The 16998-nt window shown below is 49.3% G+C and overlaps 1 protein-coding gene across 3 annotated transcripts in view; it reads right to left on the bottom strand.

Moving 5' to 3' along the window:
* Window positions 1-999: 999 nt before the first annotated feature.
* The window catches only part of FAM107A (family with sequence similarity 107 member A), a 54121-nt gene continuing 38122 nt past the window's right edge, over window positions 1000-16998 (bottom strand). For 2 of the 3 annotated variants that reach the window (XM_019469921.2, XM_019469918.2), the window contains 3 exons: window positions 5822-5996; window positions 4095-4251; window positions 1000-3574 (listed from right to left, as the gene is read on the bottom strand). In XM_019469921.2, coding sequence (XP_019325466.1) covers window positions 3467-3574; window positions 4095-4251; window positions 5822-5996 — 440 coding nt within the window. In that variant the 3' untranslated portion in view covers window positions 1000-3466. Of the gene's footprint in view, window positions 3575-4094; window positions 4252-5821; window positions 5997-14289; window positions 14453-16998 lie in introns of those variants that run through there. The other variant, XM_019469919.2, reaches the window with a different exon arrangement.

Raw genomic sequence — 16998 nt, forward strand, 5'->3', positions numbered from 1 at the left:
GGGGCCCGTTCTGCCAGATTGTCACAGGCCGGGCCACCTTCTGTCAGGGAGAGAGGAGGAAGGATGGCCATTTGGGATGCAGCAGTAAACAAGACAGAAAAAATCTGTGTCCTCATGGAGCTGACGTTATTGCTAGGAGAGACACATAAGCTAAACAAGTAAAATATGTGTTTGATGGTGACAAATGGTGAGGAGGAAAACTCAGGCAGGGAAGGAAGGGATAGGAGGGGTGTAGGAGATGTTGAAATTCAAATGGGTTGACCAAGGAGGACCTCATTTAGAAAGAGCATTAAAAAAAAAAAAAAAAAAAAAAAAAAAAAGACCTGAAGACAGGGAGAAGACTGTATGACTCTCTGAGGAAAGAACACTCCTGGCTGGGGAACAGGAGGTGAAAAGGCACTGTGGTGGGGTGTGTGTGGTGGGTATGAGGAGGCCAGGCAGGCCGGGGCAACATGAGTGAGGTGGAGGGCAGAGGGAAGTAGGTCAGAGGTCACAAGGAGCTGGACAGGCAGGGCCTTCTAGATGGCAGGAGGAACTCTACTGAGGGCCAAGGGAGGGCTCTGTGCAGAGGCGTGGTAAGACCTGCCTTAGATTTTAGCAGGATCATTTTGGCTGCTCTCTCGAGACTAGGCTGTAGGGGAAGGGCAGAAGCAGGGAGACCAGTAAGGAGGAGGCCACTGCAGTAATCCAAACGTTTTGTTTCCCACCGTGCTCCTGGCACACAGCATACTTCCTGGCACAGAGCAGGCACTCAGCAAATCCTTACTGAATGATGTGTGAATTAATGATGCCCAAATGGTGCGTGGGCTATGTGGAGAAGATATAGAAAAACAGATCTCAGGCATTGATTGCTGCTGGAGATCCTAATCTAATTGGTTTCTAATGGGAAAGAGGAATCTGGATTTTCAGTACAGTCTGTTGGTAATGCTGGGCATCGGGGCTGGCCTTCTGTGTCAGGAATATTCTAGCTGCAAGTAACAGAGACTGACCAACAATGGCTCAAACCAAGAGTTTTCTTTTTATTTACAGTTATATTCTGGAGGAGGATGGCTGCTGGCATCGGCTTGGTCAAATGATAGGGTCAGTGTCTCTGACATTGTCTTGGCTTTTCTCTCATTGTAGCAAGATGGCTGTTGTGGCTCCAGGCATCACATCCTCAATCAAGGCAGGAAGAATGGAGGGGCGGGGAGGTGTTACCCATGTCTGCCTCTTTTATCAGAGAAACATAAGCTTTCCCAGAAGCTCCTGTAGACTTCCTCTTAAATTTCACTGGCGCACCTGGTCACATGTCACCCCCAGCTGCAAAGGAGGCTGGAACAGTGGGAATTGGGATTTACAACCTCTACAGTGGGAAGAAGCTAGGGAGAAGGGGTTGGGACTGACCACTGGGGAGTGGACGAGGGTGTCTGCCATGGCTCCGCCGGATGACGTGGTGCTCGAGGTCCTTCTACTTCCGGGACTTTGTCTCCATGCAGCACCTCTGGGGACCAGTGAGTGGTCTCTCAGTGGACCACTGAGAGAATCCAAGCATTATCCCCAGAGGGGCCTACTCCATCCTAGATGCTCTGTCTTTTCTTCATATGTCTGAACGGCACATAGACCACTGGTGGAGACTTCTTTGGGGAAAATGGTGGTCTTTATTTGGGGGTTTTGCTTTAGCATAGCTCTCACCTGGCAGGCATCTAAAATAGCATCACCATGTTCTCACTAAGACACTCACATTCAAGACCCTTTTAGAGCCCAGCTTACACACACGCAGACAGCATGTCTGTATTTACACTGGCCCTGGCACCCCACCCAGGAAGAAGGCTGCATCTTTGGTCATCCTTAAACTACTCAGGTAGGAGTAAGACCAGGATGACCCCTTTCCCCCCAAATGTCCCACTTTTGGTCCAAGAATGAAATAGCATTCCTGTGGCAGCTTTTTCTGGCAGTTTTGGGGGGGGGAGGTGAAAGGAAATGCTTTTTTAGCACTGCCCTAGCACCTTAAATGATGGGTCTGCAAAGCCAGAGGCAGGGAAAAGCAGGGCTGGTTTATTCTATAAATCTTTCAGAATGGGATAGAGGCAAAAGGTTAAAACATTTGGTCTCGTGTGGGGAGGGATTTTTAGGAAGAACGGGTGAGTTCACTGAGGGCGGTTTGGGTGGTAGAGACCACGTAGAGAGTGGGTGCAGAGGCTGGAAATGGGGACTCAAAGGAGCCAGTCTGTAAGGGTAGCAGTGGGGTCTTCAAACCACGGTTTGTATTTCCAGAAGCCCACTGGAAATCACTGTATATTTGCTCTCCATAGGCTTCAGGAAAAGGTAAAACAGAAACAATCTTTTTTTTTTTTTTTTTGGCCAGAATTACATCAAAACAATGTGGTAAGAAAATGCAGATTGGCAATTATATACATCTCCAGTGACGACAGTTATACCGACACAATTTGCTAGGCAAATGTCTTCCCAGGCCTGGGGTCCCTGGAATGGGGTGGGCAATAAGGAGCCCTTGGGGCTCCACAGTCAGGGTAGGGAACCCCCAGGGCAAAGGTTCATGGCAATTGGGGGGGCAGAGGTGGCTTCAGGGATGATGTTTCCAGTATTTACCAGCCCCTGGCTGCTCGAGCCTGCAGCCTAGGGGTCAGACCAGCAGCCTCGGAGCTTGTGAGACATGCAGAGTCCCAGCCCCCACCCCAGATCTACTGAGTCGGAAGCCGTATTGTAACAAGATCCCCAGTGATTTGTAGGCACAATAAAGTTTGAGAAGCACTGTTCTAGACTTCTGGGAGCAGGAAGGCTGCAGCCCTGGTTAGATGTGGTTACAAGGCCCAAGCAGGGAGGCTGCGGAGAGGAGAAAACAAAAGCATGGGTGTGGGGGAAGCTGGCAGACTCTAAGAAGCCGTCCTGGTTAGTACTCTTGCAACCTGGCATCACATGACCCCCAAGGCCACCTTGTGGGTTACCCTGCCCTTCATCACCGAGGACAGCTACCCTTGAACCATATTCCCCTCAGCTGGCTTTCAAGGCAGGTGTTCTGAGATGCTCTACTTAGCTGCCCCACACCTGGCTAGGACGTTTTCTGAGACCTGGGAGCTGGGCTGCCCAGAGAAGCAGGGCCCCATGGGGCCTGGGCAAAATGGAGGGATGGTCAGGCCAAAGAGGTGCCTGTCTCTTCTTATTCAATTCTGCCAGAAAGATCTCCCTAGAGCTCAGAAGCCCCTTCAAGGAGAAGTGCCTTGGGAAAGTTTCCCCCGCAGTAGCTTCCTCTTGGAGCAGAAGCAGTGAGTGCTGAGAAGGAAAAGCCTGGGTCCCAGCTTTTGGTGGGCGGGAAGGAGGGCCCAGGCTCTCTGGGGCATTTTTACAAGAGCAAGCATGAACATCGCAGAAGTCCCCAGGCTTGGGGCCAGGAATGCTAGATACAGAAGGGCTGGAGGAGGGTGTGGGGGCCAGGGGTGGGCGGCGCGGGCTGGAGTTTCAACAGCCTGCTCTACAGCGCTCTCTCTTCACTGGTCAGCGTGGCGATTCTCCGCAGGTTTTCCCTGACTTTGATAAATTCGGGGGCGTGTTCCTCTTCCTTTTCCGGTGGTTTTTCCAGCTGAAGGAGAGAAGAAGCAGACGTGTGAAGTGAGTGGGGCTAGGGGAATTTCTGTTCCCCAAAACCAGTGTTTGGGCCAAGGATCCTCTCTGGGGAAACAGAACCCGGGGATCAGTCTTGCCACCAGCCTAGTAGCTGGAGCGACAGAGCCTGAGACTGCATTCTCCCTGTGAAGCCCAGTGCAAACTGTTTGCCTCACCTGGGCCTCAGGATGCTCATCTCTAAAATGGGAATGCTACCTGGCTCACAGGCCGGTATGAGAGTGAAATCAGGATCCGGCATGCACTAGATTGGGCTGATCAAGAAACTGAGGTTCAGAGAAGGGAAGCCACTGGCTCAAAGCCACACAGCAAAGTGCATGGCAGAGTGAGGACTCAGGCCAGCGGTGGACTGCTGGTTTAGTCCTCATTTTGTTTCATCTCCTCCCTCTTGCCAGCGGTGGCCATATGCAGACGTCCTCCCTGGGCCAGGAGACAGTCTTGTAGGAGGCTTGGGCCAGGGCTGGGTGCTCCCCACCCACCTGGTTCAGCCTCTGCTGCCGTCTCAGCAACTCCTGCTCAAAGGGGCACTGCAGCCGCTTGGCTTCTAGCTCTTCCTTCTTCTTCTTGATGAGCTGGTTCCGCCTGCGGTGCTCCAGGACTCGCTGCAGCTCCGGCTTGCTGTCCACGCCCAGGCCTCTGGTGCGGAGCAGGGGACCTGTCAGGAGACCTCAACTCCACACGCCCCCTGCCCCCAACCAGTCTCAGGGTTGCACCCGCTAATGACACCAACCTATACCCTCCTGGCAGCCTGGGAGGTGGAACCATTCCTGGCCCATTATACAGAGATGGGAAATGAGGCTCCTAGAACTTAAGACACCTGTCCAAGTCACAGCCACAAAGGGGCTGAGCGATGAGCCCACAAAGGGGCACCCAGGCCTGTCTGACTGCAGAGACCAAGTTTTATATTATTTCTGGTTATGTTCTCAGGATAAGTGTTCTAGAGGTGGAATTGCTGGGTCAGACCCTTTTAAAAGATTTTTAAATCTTTTCCATCTGCCCGTTAGGAAAGGTTATTCAATTTGTACTCTGTCATCAGTGTCCGAGAGCATCTATCTCTCCCCACCATCACTATCCAGTCTTTTTGTATTTGAGAATCTGGTAGGCAAGAAATAATATCTGGTTTTCATTTGTGTGTCTCTGATTATTAGTTCTTTTGTGAACTAACTATACCTATATTTTGTTCATTTTACCCTTATGGATTTATAAGTAATATGTACATATTAATTTTTTATCTGTATTTATATTGCAGGTGTTTCCTTGATCTGTCTTTAGGCTTTTAAAAAATTGTGGTGGTGTTTGTTGACATTAAAAGGGATGACTCTAAGAAAAACATCTGGAGAAAATGCACAAGATATACTAAGGAGGAAAAAAAGAATCCACGGAGGATACACACAGCTGTAAATAGAATGAAAATCATAGCCCTAGCCAATCCCATAACAGGCCAGTAGAGGGAGCTGCAGAGACGCCGCTGCCTTCCTCCTGGTGCTAGTGAGCTGGGAGGTATTTCCCAGGCCGCCTCCGCGTTCCCTCAGTTACTGAGTCCTGGCCCTGCCACCTCGAGCCTGTCTGTTTCATTGCATCCCTGGCCTCCCTGCTCCACTCATGCCCCCTCTGTGGTTGTGACACCCCTGCTTGAGACCCTTTCCAGGTCAACACATCTCCTCTGACCAACCTCAAAATCTATGCTCCAAACACCCTGAGCTACTTGTGTTTCCTGTCTATTTGCACATGCCCTTCCCTTTCCTAGGAACAGACTTCCTTCCACTAGCAGATTCCCACCTCCTAGTCTGGCTGACTCCTGCCCACCCTTCAGGCTTTAGCTGAGGCATCCTCTCCTCTCTGGGGCCACCCTGGACCTCTCCTAGTTGCCTCCTCTGAGGTTCCGGGCCCATTTATGCCCCCCTCATACCACCTGGTTATGCATAAGGGCAGGACTGGGCTCTGGATGCAGTGTCTGGCACATAGTAGGTGCTCAGTAAATATAGGTGGAGGGCAGGCATGAAGTGGGTAGCTGGGAGGGAAAGCAGGGCTTTTGGGGATTACTGGGGACTAGAACTTCACGGTTTCTGCAGTGACTGTGGGGTACCCTCTGCCCTCCTCAGCCTCCAGGAGACCCAGCACTACCATTAGCCATGCCTTCCACAAGGGGCACCTCCTCAAGCCGCAGCAGGCCCACTGGGCTGAGGCAGCCGAGCTCCGTTCCTACCTTCTGTGGTTCATGAGCAGCTCTCGGTGCAGCTCCTGGTGGCTCCGGGATGCCTTCACAGGGTTCAGCAGCTTCTTGGGCTTGATGAGCTCTGGGTTCCACTCTCTGTACTCGGGCCGGGCCATCAGGCCCCCGATGTCTGCCCGCTCCCTCTGGATCTCCGAGTACATTGACGCTGTAGAGACAGGCAAGGGGGCTGGTCAGAAGGGGGTCCCCAGTCTCACGCATCCCCGTGGGGCACAGTTGGAGGGCAAAGGTTTCCATGCTAGATGGACTTCAGTCATCTGCTGCTATACCGTCACGGGCAGACTACCTGACCTTCTGAGCCTTGGTGTCCTCATTTTCAAGATGGAAATAATTGAACCTAGGCACAGGGTTGTTGGAAGGATTGGAGGTGATGTTTGCAAAGCGGGCTGTAGGGGTAAAATGATACTGGGTTACAAAATACAGGTTGACACATGCATATGTTTTTAGCCTGACTTTGTAGAAAACAATATCCTATAAAAAGAATTAGGAGTTTCTGTTTTTCAGGGAGCTTTTATCAGAAAAAGAAAAAATATTTAAAAAGAGCAGTATATATTTGTTAAATTTCGATAAAGGGTAGTGATCAAAAGAACACATCGCCCCTTATTGTCCAGTTTCCCTATTCCTACTTCCAAATTCTCTGTGGAAGTGTCCATCTGTGCACGTTCTCCAGATCAAAGAGGAGAGTATGAAATCCCAGGATGGCTGTGTCTCTAATTACAAAGTGATGGTTGTCACCTTCAATGCAGGTATCTGGTTTCTTGATGGCCTTACTTCTACCACAGCAGCTTAAAATTTGTCAGTTTACCTGAAATTCAGGCAGAGGGGCTCCCTCCTCTACAAGCTGGCTCTGTATCCTTGAAATGCCCAAAACCAAGCAAGCATGTGTGCATGTGTGTGCGTGTGTGTGCATGTGAGGGGGTGGGGGGACAGAGACAGAGACAGAGAGACAGAGAAATACTTCATAAGGAAAAGTCTCAACAGGGGGCACCTGGGTGGCTCAGTTGGTTAAGCGACCAACTCTTGGTTTCAGCTCAGGTCATTCATTACCTCACAGTTCATGAGTTTGAGCCTCTCATCGGGCTCTGTGCTGTTAGCACAGATCCCGCTTGGGATTCTCTCTCTCTTTCTCTCTCTGCCCCTCCCCGGCTTGTTATCCCCTCCACCACCAAATAAATAAACTTTAAAAAGCTTAAAAAAAAGTCTCAATGGGATGACACATCCTGGCATGGACATCAGCTTCTTGTAGTAATTAAAGTGAAAATTGAGGCATTGGCTCTGCTCCCTTCATGAATCCTGCTTTCCTGAGGTTGGGCCTCTACTATATGCCAAGCCCTAGTAGTGTCTGGTCTGGTACGTACTAGGTACTCAGTAAATATGTTGGTAATTGACAATTAAACTTTTGAGATTGTACAGATGAGGAAACTGAGTCTCAGAGACATTGGTCCTGGGGACCCAGTGCCTTAAGTCATGTGGTTTTCATGTGGCAATTAAGGGGAGTGTGTTCCCTCTTCACGCACAAGGCTCAGTCCCCTCTCTTGAGGACCACCATGTTGCTTAGGGATAGACCCTCAGTTCTCTCTCACTGTCCCTCCCACTGGGAAGTGGATGAAAGCCATTCTCTGGTGAGTGGGGTTTTATGGACAAACAGGAGTTCTCCAAGTGAATTAGATAGCGATGGTGGTTTGTGCATATTACCTACCTGGAAGTAGGTAATAGCTCAGTGGGGTTGGAAAATACAGGAGGAGGGGGTTTTATAGGGTGCAAATTGCAAGGCGACATGTCTGGGAACATAGGCATCAAAGGGGAAATTATGTTTTGCGAATGGTGGCTCGCCAGACACATGTTTGGCATTTCTATTATTACCCATTTCAGGGTGCTATTCAGAGGATTAAGTGAGACCACGTTTGTTAAGGTGCCGTGTAAACTGGAAAAAGTGTTAATTGTTACAAGATATTTTGGAAGTAGCCAGATGAAGTGTCAGAGCATAAAAACATATCTGCTAATTTTTTTTCTTGGATTCACATTCTCAGAACTGTTTCTAAAATGAGAATGCTAATTAATTCCCCTTCTTCTCTTTTTTTCATAAGGCTGTTTGTTTTCAGGTTATATCCTTCCCAACTCTTTGGTTTTTGAAAGTTGTGGTAGTATTGAAAGTTAGTTAAAAATAGATACTTGACAAAATAAACAGTTGGCTGTATTAACTCCCTCATCTTTTAAAAATGTGGATGTTTTCCTTTTTTTTTTTTAAGTAAACTCTGTGCCCAATGTGGGGCTTGAGCTCACGACCCCAAGATCAAGAATCGTATGCTGTACAGACTGAGCCAGCCAGACACCCCTAAAAGACGTGGATATTTTCTCAGTCTGTGAGTTTCAGTTGTCTGGGAGCTGATGCTTTAGAACACCTTGCTCCAGATTGCAATTTGAGGAATTTTTTCCCCTTCTGCTGCCACTCCTGTTCCCAAGTCCCACCAATCCTTTATCTGAGCGGTTTTCAGCTTTACTCTTTACTTCCTGTGTCCTCAGCTCTCAGCCTATACAGTAGGCTGTTATCACACCACACTGCTGTAGGTCCTTGACTATTCATCCTGCCTCTGTCCCTTTGTGTGCCAAGCCTTCCAGAACTCCACAATTTTCATCAGTCACACCATCTCTAAAATAACGAACTCTATTGTCTGTTACCAAAGCCATAAAGCAGGAAACAAATAAGTTGTATAACTTTAGGAAAGGAGAGGGCAAATTAATTTGCTTAAGATATCACTATTGACCCGGAATTCCCAAGTGGATTAACAGAAAAGCATTTGGAACCAATGAGAGCATTCAATAATGTGGCCAGATACAAAGTAAGTACACAAAACCAAGAGCTCCTGCATAACAGGAATGACCAGGGAGAAAGGACACAATAAAAGCATTCATTTATTCTACAATATATTTTGAGTTCCTACAATTTTCCAGGTATGGTGATAGACACTGGACACACAGAGGTGAACTAAGCAAACACCAGTTCCTGCTTTCCCAGAGTGGACATTCTATTAGGGAGGCACACAGTAAACACATACACAAACCAGTAAAAATAAATGATTGCAAATTGCCAGGAGCCCACTGAAGGAACCAGGGGGCCTGGATAGAGACGTACAGGAAAACCCATCTTCAGTCAGGTGCACAGGGAGGGTCTCTCTGAGGAGGTGACATTTAAGATCTGAGGGTTGAGAAGAAGGAGGGGGGCTGTTTGGGGCAGAGGGAACAGCATGTGTGACTCATGTACCTTGAACAAGCTTGGTCTGTTCGGGGAACAAAAAAGCATAGTGTGTATGGAGTGGTGTGAGTGAGCGACAGGGAGAGTGTTTGGTGTGAGGGTGGACGGGTGGGTTCAAGTCAGGGAAAGATCGCATCTCATTCGATTTTTGAAAAGGTCATTCTCTCTGGTGTCGGGGCGGGGGGAAACTGTCAGCAGGTTTTGGGAAATTTTTGTACGACTTTGGTTTATTTCACTTCCAACAGGCACTCTCTGCCTTTCCCTCCTGTTAAATTCCAGAGGAAAAACATCTTATTAGCTAGGCTGAGAATCTTCACCCCATAGGTCATCAGCCAGCCAATGGGCTGGCTGCCCCCGGCTAGGCCCTACCGCAACAGCAAGGCTCTTTTAGGTTGAGTCTTGCTTAGAAGAGGGGGTCCTGCATATTTTTATAGCCAGTCTTGCACCCAGGTCCAACCAGTGACCAGCCCTGGCTCCAGGCTTTTTTTTTTTTTTTTTTTTTAAGTGAAATCAGCATTTAGCTGTGGGGGATGGTGTCTTCCTGAGGCTAGAGTAGTGTGGTGGTTCAGGCAGGGGATCCTGAAGGATGTGGCTGGTTCTTCAGACGGGAATGCAGGCTGGGAAAACAGCTGCCTTTTCCAGTTAGTGTGCCCAGCTCCAGAAATGACACGTGTGAGATCTGTGGACACACGTGTGGGGGCCCTCCAGGGCTTAGAGAGCTGCTGGGATAGCCTGCCTGCCTTTTAGTTTAATTAAAAGAGGTACCCCGTGCAGAAGAGCTTCACATAGGTGCTGGAACAACAGAGGCTGCTTGACAAAGCCCAGATGCTAGGCCAAGAAAGTACTGGCCGCCCTGGGGGTCAGGTGGGCCTCCGGAGCAGAGGTGGGGGTCCAATCCCACGGCTGCTCTGGCCAGGTCTCTCAGGTAGCTGGGATCCTGAGAGATCAGAGACTTTCAGGGAAGTGGCCATGATGGGGCAGAGTGTTAGGTGGTCTCTGAAAAGACAGAGATGAATGCCCAAAGGAAGAGGAACAGGCTAATGGAGAAGAAAGTTAAATGGCTAGTGAATATCTTTCAGTGGTTGTCAAAGAAATGCAGAATGAAGCTTAGGTGTATGGACACTGAAGCGTTGTGGACCTGGATTTGGATGTTGGCTCTACCTCTTCTTAGCCTTGGACGAGTTTACCTCTCCTCTGCAGCAGGAGTCCACAAACTAAGCGTTTGGACCAAATTCAACCGCTGGAACACAGCCATGCCCACTCGATACTTACTGTCTATATGGCTGCTTTCTGCGACAAGAGCAGAGTCCAGAAGGTGCAACAGCTGCTCTTGTTTAGCACCCTTCTTCATGACGTTGTTGCAAGATAAATGAGGGGACACATGCATGGTGCTTGGCGAGTGCCTAGCACAGAGTTGAAGACTCAGTACGTGCTGCTTATCTGGGCAGCCAAATACAGCAAGGCAGGTTGTGCACTGTGTGACTCTAGGGCCTCACTCCTGTAAATTAAACTAGGAATGGAGCCCCCAGAATTGCACAGGGTGGCCATCCCATTAGTTGTTATCAACGATTACTACTAATAAATCCCAGTCCAAGTCTTGGATGGAGCTTTCTCATCCTCTTTAAAAACTGTACTGATTCAATCAGTGGCTCTTACCCCTGGCTGCATATGGGCATCACTAGAGGAAGTTATATAGATAGTGATGAAGTTTATATATATATATATATATATATATATATATATATATATATATAAACAATAAACTTAAATATATATATTTATTTTGTTTTATTTATTATATTATAATATATATAATATAAAAAATATTATATTTTTGTATTTATTATAAGTTTATTTATTTTGAAACAGAGAGAAGGGGGAGAGAGAATTCCAAGCAGGCCCCACGCTGTCAGTGCAGAGCCTGATGCAGGGCTCATCTCACAAACCGTGAGATCATGATCTGAGCCAAAAATCAAGAGTTGGACGCTTAACCAACTGAGCCACCCAGGCACCCTCATCAGGGGAAGTTTTAAAGATACCAATGCCTGGGGGCACCTGGGTGGCTTAGTTGGGTTAAACATCTGACTTCGGCTCAGGTCATGATCTCACAGTTTGTGAGTTCAAGCCCCGCATCGGGCTCTGTGCTATCATTTCAGAGCCTGGAGCCAGCTTCAGATTCTGTGTCTCCTTCTCTCTCTTCCCCTTCCCCACTCATGCTCTGTCTCTCTCTGTCTCCCCAAAAATGAATAAATGTTAAAAAAAAAAAGATACCAATGCGTGAGTTGCACCCCAGGGATTCCAATTTAATTGGCCTGGGAGGCAGCTTGGCCTGTGGTATTATAAAAAGCTCCCCAAGTGATTCCAGTAGTCAACCATCTTTGTAAACTGTGGAGTTAAAAAAAAAAAAAAATCAATGTTTGCTTTGGAGTGAATGATTTCAGCTGACTGACTGACCTGGTTATCAAGGGTAGGTCTGGTTAAGGTCATAGTTCTTAGCAGCTGTGTGACCTTGGATGGGTCTTTAAACTCGAGGACCCTCCTCCTCTGTAAAATCATGATGCTGTGAAGACTGGCTGAGCTGGGCAGGGGCAGATGCACCCAGTAGGTGACAGTTAAATTGAGTGTCTTGCATGACCACAAGATGGGCAAGTAATTCTTGCTTACTCCTCAGACTATGGGACTGACTTCATCCCTGGGGGCAGGGTGGAGCGGGTAGTAATAGGTCAGGGGAGAGATGGGGAGCTTCTCCCTGGTTCTTCCCTGGTTCTGCTGATAACCCAAGAGGTCCCACAGCTTTCCCCCAGGAGCTCTGTGGACACCAGCCCCACACCAGGCAAGGCTCAACTGGCATCACTCACTACTCCCAGGGTGAGCTCAGCAACCGCTGGGGCGTGCCTGGCTAACGTTAGCGTGGTGGCTTTGAAATCAAGCAATGGTGCCCACCCTGACCACGGAAGAGCAATGAGGAGAGACTGAAGGGAAGTGACAGCGATGGAGACTCAGTTCCTAGGTCATCCTGAGACCTGCAGCACACTAAACTGTTGAAGGCTTTAATGTCCTCTTCTTCTGCCTCTCTGCCCTGGTGGCTCTGGTTCTGTCTCTGATGGCATCAGTTATAACAAATGACATGTGAGCCACTAAAGCAGCATGGTTAAGGCAATGTTTTGGTGGAGACAGACTGGGTTTGAATCACGGAGGCTCCCCTTACTTGCTGTGTGACCTTGGGAAAATACCTTAACCTCTCTGAGCCTCTGTTCAGTGGGGGAGAATGGCAATACCTACTCGTGGGGCTGTTTGGAGGGTGAAGTGATGTCATGTGCATGATGTGGTTGGCCCACGTCTGGCAGAGGGATGCTCACAGAAGGCAAACTGTGGCTCTCCTTTCCTGAGGGGAGCTGTGATCAGCAAACATTTGGTGAGGGCTCATTCATCTGCATCTGGACCACATCATTGCCCCGGGAGGCAGTCAGCGGTACTGTGCTATTGTTCCCATTTTGTAGATAGGAAAACTGAGGCTGAAAGAGGCCAAGCTACTTGTCTCAAGATACACAGAATAAATGGCAAAGATGGGACCTTTAGACTCCAAATTCAGTGCTTTTTCTCCCATGCTCTTGTGTTGTCATCCAGGTACAAAGTGTCTTTCAGTTAACAAAGCAGGTTTACATCCCTTTTCCCTTTCTGGATACTCAAGAAACCCAATGAAGAGGCAGTGTGAGCCCACTTTATAGATGAGAAAATGGAGGCCTGCTAACTGGAGAACTCCTAGCCCAAATGGAATACAAACTTACTGGGGGAGCCCCAGCCCAGTCCTAGCAGCTTTGAGCTGGAGCCAGAATGCACAGGTCTGTCTGCCCAGGGGCTGGTCTTTGTTTAGGAGGGGACTAGGGGTGTTGGTCAGTCTTCACTCCTCCACCCGCCCTCCCCGCACTCTGGTTCCTCATTACCATTCAGAACACACCTGGGGCCTTCTTGGTTCAACATTTCAAGAGGTTTGAAGGACAGAGGAGAACTTTTTAAATAACCACTGGCAAAGGAGAAAGAGGCATTCAGTGAGAATGATAAGCCTGGCCACTAGATTTCCCAGCCCTTCTTGCTCTTTTCCCTCCCAAGAGGGAAAGTGCCCATTTGTATTTCACCAGTCAGCGACCAAAGAACAGTGTTTATGGGAGCCACCTCCAGATCCACCAGAAGCCTGTGGCCGATGCCTAGAATCAGAGCTACTTGTCCATTCGGATGCAATCTCCCCACCCCACGGGAAAATGGCTCAAAAGTCCTAAACATTTTGCCTTGGGTCCACTGTGACCTCCTAGTTTGTGAGAAGATCTGGGTGGGCATTCAGGGTTTTGAGTCAATTCCATAGTGGAGTCTAGAGCTGGCCATGGGAGGTCCTTAGCAAGGTTGGTGCAGTGTGTTATGCAAGGAAAAAGTATCAGCAGACCAGATATTCCTGCTAGCCCATCAGTGCACGACACCAGCCATTCCACTTGGAATACGCCTCCAGGGGGACGATCCGGCAGGTACTTACCATCAGCGGAGCTAAGAGTCACTCAGGATCCAAGCCACTGAAGACACAGGTACCCCGTGCTGCCTCACAGCAGCCGTGTGGGGCGGGGGGGACCAGCCAGGTTTGGCAGCATTTCCAAAAACTGATACTGTAGCCCCTGATTTCCAGCAATCTCAGACTTGCCTCTTTTGCAAAGTGCTAAAGCCAAGTTCCCCGGAAAGGCAGGCAGTTCACATGTTAACGTGCACCATGTGTCACATACCCTGCTAAGCCCCTCACAGCCATATCTCATAACATTCTCACCACAGACTGAGGAGGTGGGTACTATTGTTACCCCTTTTCATAGATGAAGAAATTGAGGCTGGGAGGGGCCATCTAATTTCCCCAAATCACACAGCCAGTAAACGAAGGAGCTAGAATCTAAGCCTAGAGTGTCTGATGCCAAGATGTGTCTTCTCTCACTTGTGCCCTGCAGCACTCTGGCCTTTTGTCTTTCAGTAATGAGGAGGATTAAAACCGCTCTACCAAGTGGTAGTGGACTTGGGTGGGGGACACAGGCCGGGACCCAAGCTCAGACAGCTCAGCTCCCCTGACAGGCTGCTCCACAGCTCTCCTTCCCTTGCACCTCCTCCCACAACTGCACCCAGCTCGACAGCCCGTGAAACAGAAGAGAGATGGTCTTACTTCTCAGTTGCGTCTTCAGGAAGGGACCTCGGGAGCAGTGTGGCTGGGTCCCTCGCTCCACTGGGAAGTCCCAGGCTAGCACGGAGGGCCGCCTCTGAAGGGCGGTTCTTAAACCCCTGGGGATCGCAGGCGACTGCAACGTGCCAACGAGAGTGAGGCAGCTTTGCATTCCTGTTTATTCTGGTATCAATAAAAAGGAACTGTTACTATAGTAACAGATATTTCACTTGGTGCGTGGCCACTTCCACAATGCGGAACACCGTGGCCAAGCCACACGCTCCGGAGGCACAAATAAATACCTATTTTGTCAGACTGCTGAGGAGTAAGGGACATGCCAAGCTTTGTCTGAGCTAGGCGGCTCTCAGAGAGGCATTTCCCTTGTTCCTGATGGGAGGGTCAGCAAGAATGCATTCCAGCACTTGGCCCCGGGAGGGAGGGAGGGAGGGCCAAGCTTCCTGCTGCAGTGGCCAGAGAGCACAGGCTCTGAGGTGTGAAGGGAGGGGGAGACTACACTGGGTCAGCTCGGGGTCTTTCACTGATGGGTCAGAATCTCCAGACGCGTCCTGTACTCCTTACTCTGAGCTCCATCTGAGCCTCAGAGAGGAGCAACAGGGCCACCGTGCACAGTTGCGAGTGTGTGGATAACGGACGTTGATGGGCTCTGGGCCGGAGCAGCCCCTTCTGTCAGCCCCGCTGGGCTCAGGCACCAGCCCTGTCGGCAGCCACTCAGTGGACCTCATTCATTTCTGTGTTTGTCAGATGTGGAGAATAGCCTGGTGGTTGGGAGATAAGGTAGTGAAATAACATTAGTGAAACCATGTAGTCAGCGCTCAGGAGACAGGACTTTTCCTGCAGAGATGGCTGGGCCCTATGTGACCCGAGGCCAGGGCCCCAGCATGTGGCATCATGCCTGGCCGAAGCTGTGCTCCGTAGATCCTGGCTCAGTGTGTGAACGTGGGAATGTTCTGCCCACCTAGAACACATGGAAATGCTGAAGGCTGCCCCGGGTGCATACAGATAATGGAAACATTCTCCTGATTTCAGAACTGGTGTTCACTTGAACATTTGGAAGTGTTTTCTAGTTTTATCATCATCCTTAGTCCCCTAGTGAGGAAGCTGGCACGTGCCAGTTAAACTCGGCTCTCTTCCCACATTTACCTCCTCGGGAAGGGTCTTGGTTGGCTGGAAGGCCATAAGGCCCAGGACGTACATCAACCACGGACAGGAACATTCAGAAGACAACCTGTGTCTTTTTTGGCCTATGTTAGTAATTTAACCGACATTTATTGAGTGCCTACTGTGTTCCTGGCAGTGTTCCAAGTGCTGGAGCTATGGTGTGAATGATATCCTAGGGCTTAGGTAACCTGCATTCACGGGTGTGGGGAGCCAGACAAAAAATAAGGAGACAAACAAGAAACCTTGACCTGTAATGAATGCCAGGCTGAAAGTAAGACTGGGTGAAGTGAAAGGGAGGGGCTGAGCTGGGGAAGGGTGGACACTGAGGAGGTGACCTTTTAGGGAGGCTGGGTGATGAGAAGGAGTCAGCAACATGATGTCTGTTCCCATACAAGAGCATTCCAGGGAGTGGGAAGAGCCAGTGGAAAGGCCCCAGGGTGGGAATGAACCCGATATGGTGGAGGAAGGCCGTTGGGGATGGAGTGTTGGCATGAGGGGGGACATGGGGCTGGACAGGGAGGCAGGGGGTGGGCCGTGCCTGGCCTGGGAGCCTTGAGCAAGCCGGCCATCCTGGAGCCTCTTCAACTTGGAGGGTCACCAATTCTTGGGTGTAAAACAATTTTCTAGAAACAACATGTGTTCCTTTTTGTTCCTTCTTCCTAAATTCTGCTTCTCTTGAAGTACTTTGAATGGTAGCCTCCCCCAGCTTCCCATCCTGCCTCGGCTTAATTTCACTAAATTCTGATGGGTGAAAGACTACCACTAAATTCTTGCCAAACCACTCTTGGCTGCCACATGGTGTTCTGCTGTGCAAAAGACTCTTCTGGGCATTTCCCAGGGCCCACAGTGGATTATTTGAACCAATCTCAGTGCCCTCTGACAGTGGGGAAATAGGAGGGATCCTGGGGAGCTGACAGCTTCTGTTTACCCCTTGGAGAAGACAGAACCCCCTCATCCAGCTTACTCCAGAGGAGCAGACTCTGAGAGTCCCCGTGCCAGTAATGACCTTCATCTCCACTTTCTTTCCCCTTTATTGGAAGACTCTGATGGCAGCCCCAGAGCAATAGAAAGCCAAGGAGAGCTGGGCAGGCATTGGCTGAGGTTGGGCACTATTTTCCCCAGGCCACTTTCCGCCATTCTTATACATCTTCCAGTAAAGCTCTTCTCACAATCCAGCCTGTGTAAAAACCCATCAGGCTCACCCACCAGACTGCCAGGCTGATGGCTGAGGTCTCACCTTATCCTTCTTAGTATTCCTGTCTTAGTACCAAGGTGCTCAATAACTATTGTTGACTTATAGATACCAAAGACATTGATACTTCTGAGTTTGTTGTAGTACGATCTTGATGTGTGTGTGTGTGTGTGTGTGTGTGTGTGTGTTACTGTTTATGAGATCAACAGCTACCATTTCCCAAGCCACACCCATCCGTAAGAAATGATGCTATACTGCATAACAGGATGCAGTCAATAGCATGTCTATTTATTGACTTAAAAAGATGTCTGGTACATGTTTGGCGAAAAATCAAACTTCAA

Source organism: Panthera pardus, unplaced genomic scaffold, assembly GCF_024362965.1.
Source record: "Panthera pardus isolate Hobbes unplaced genomic scaffold, ASM2436296v1 HiC_scaffold_8, whole genome shotgun sequence".
Taxonomy (NCBI): Eukaryota; Metazoa; Chordata; class Mammalia; order Carnivora; family Felidae; genus Panthera; species Panthera pardus.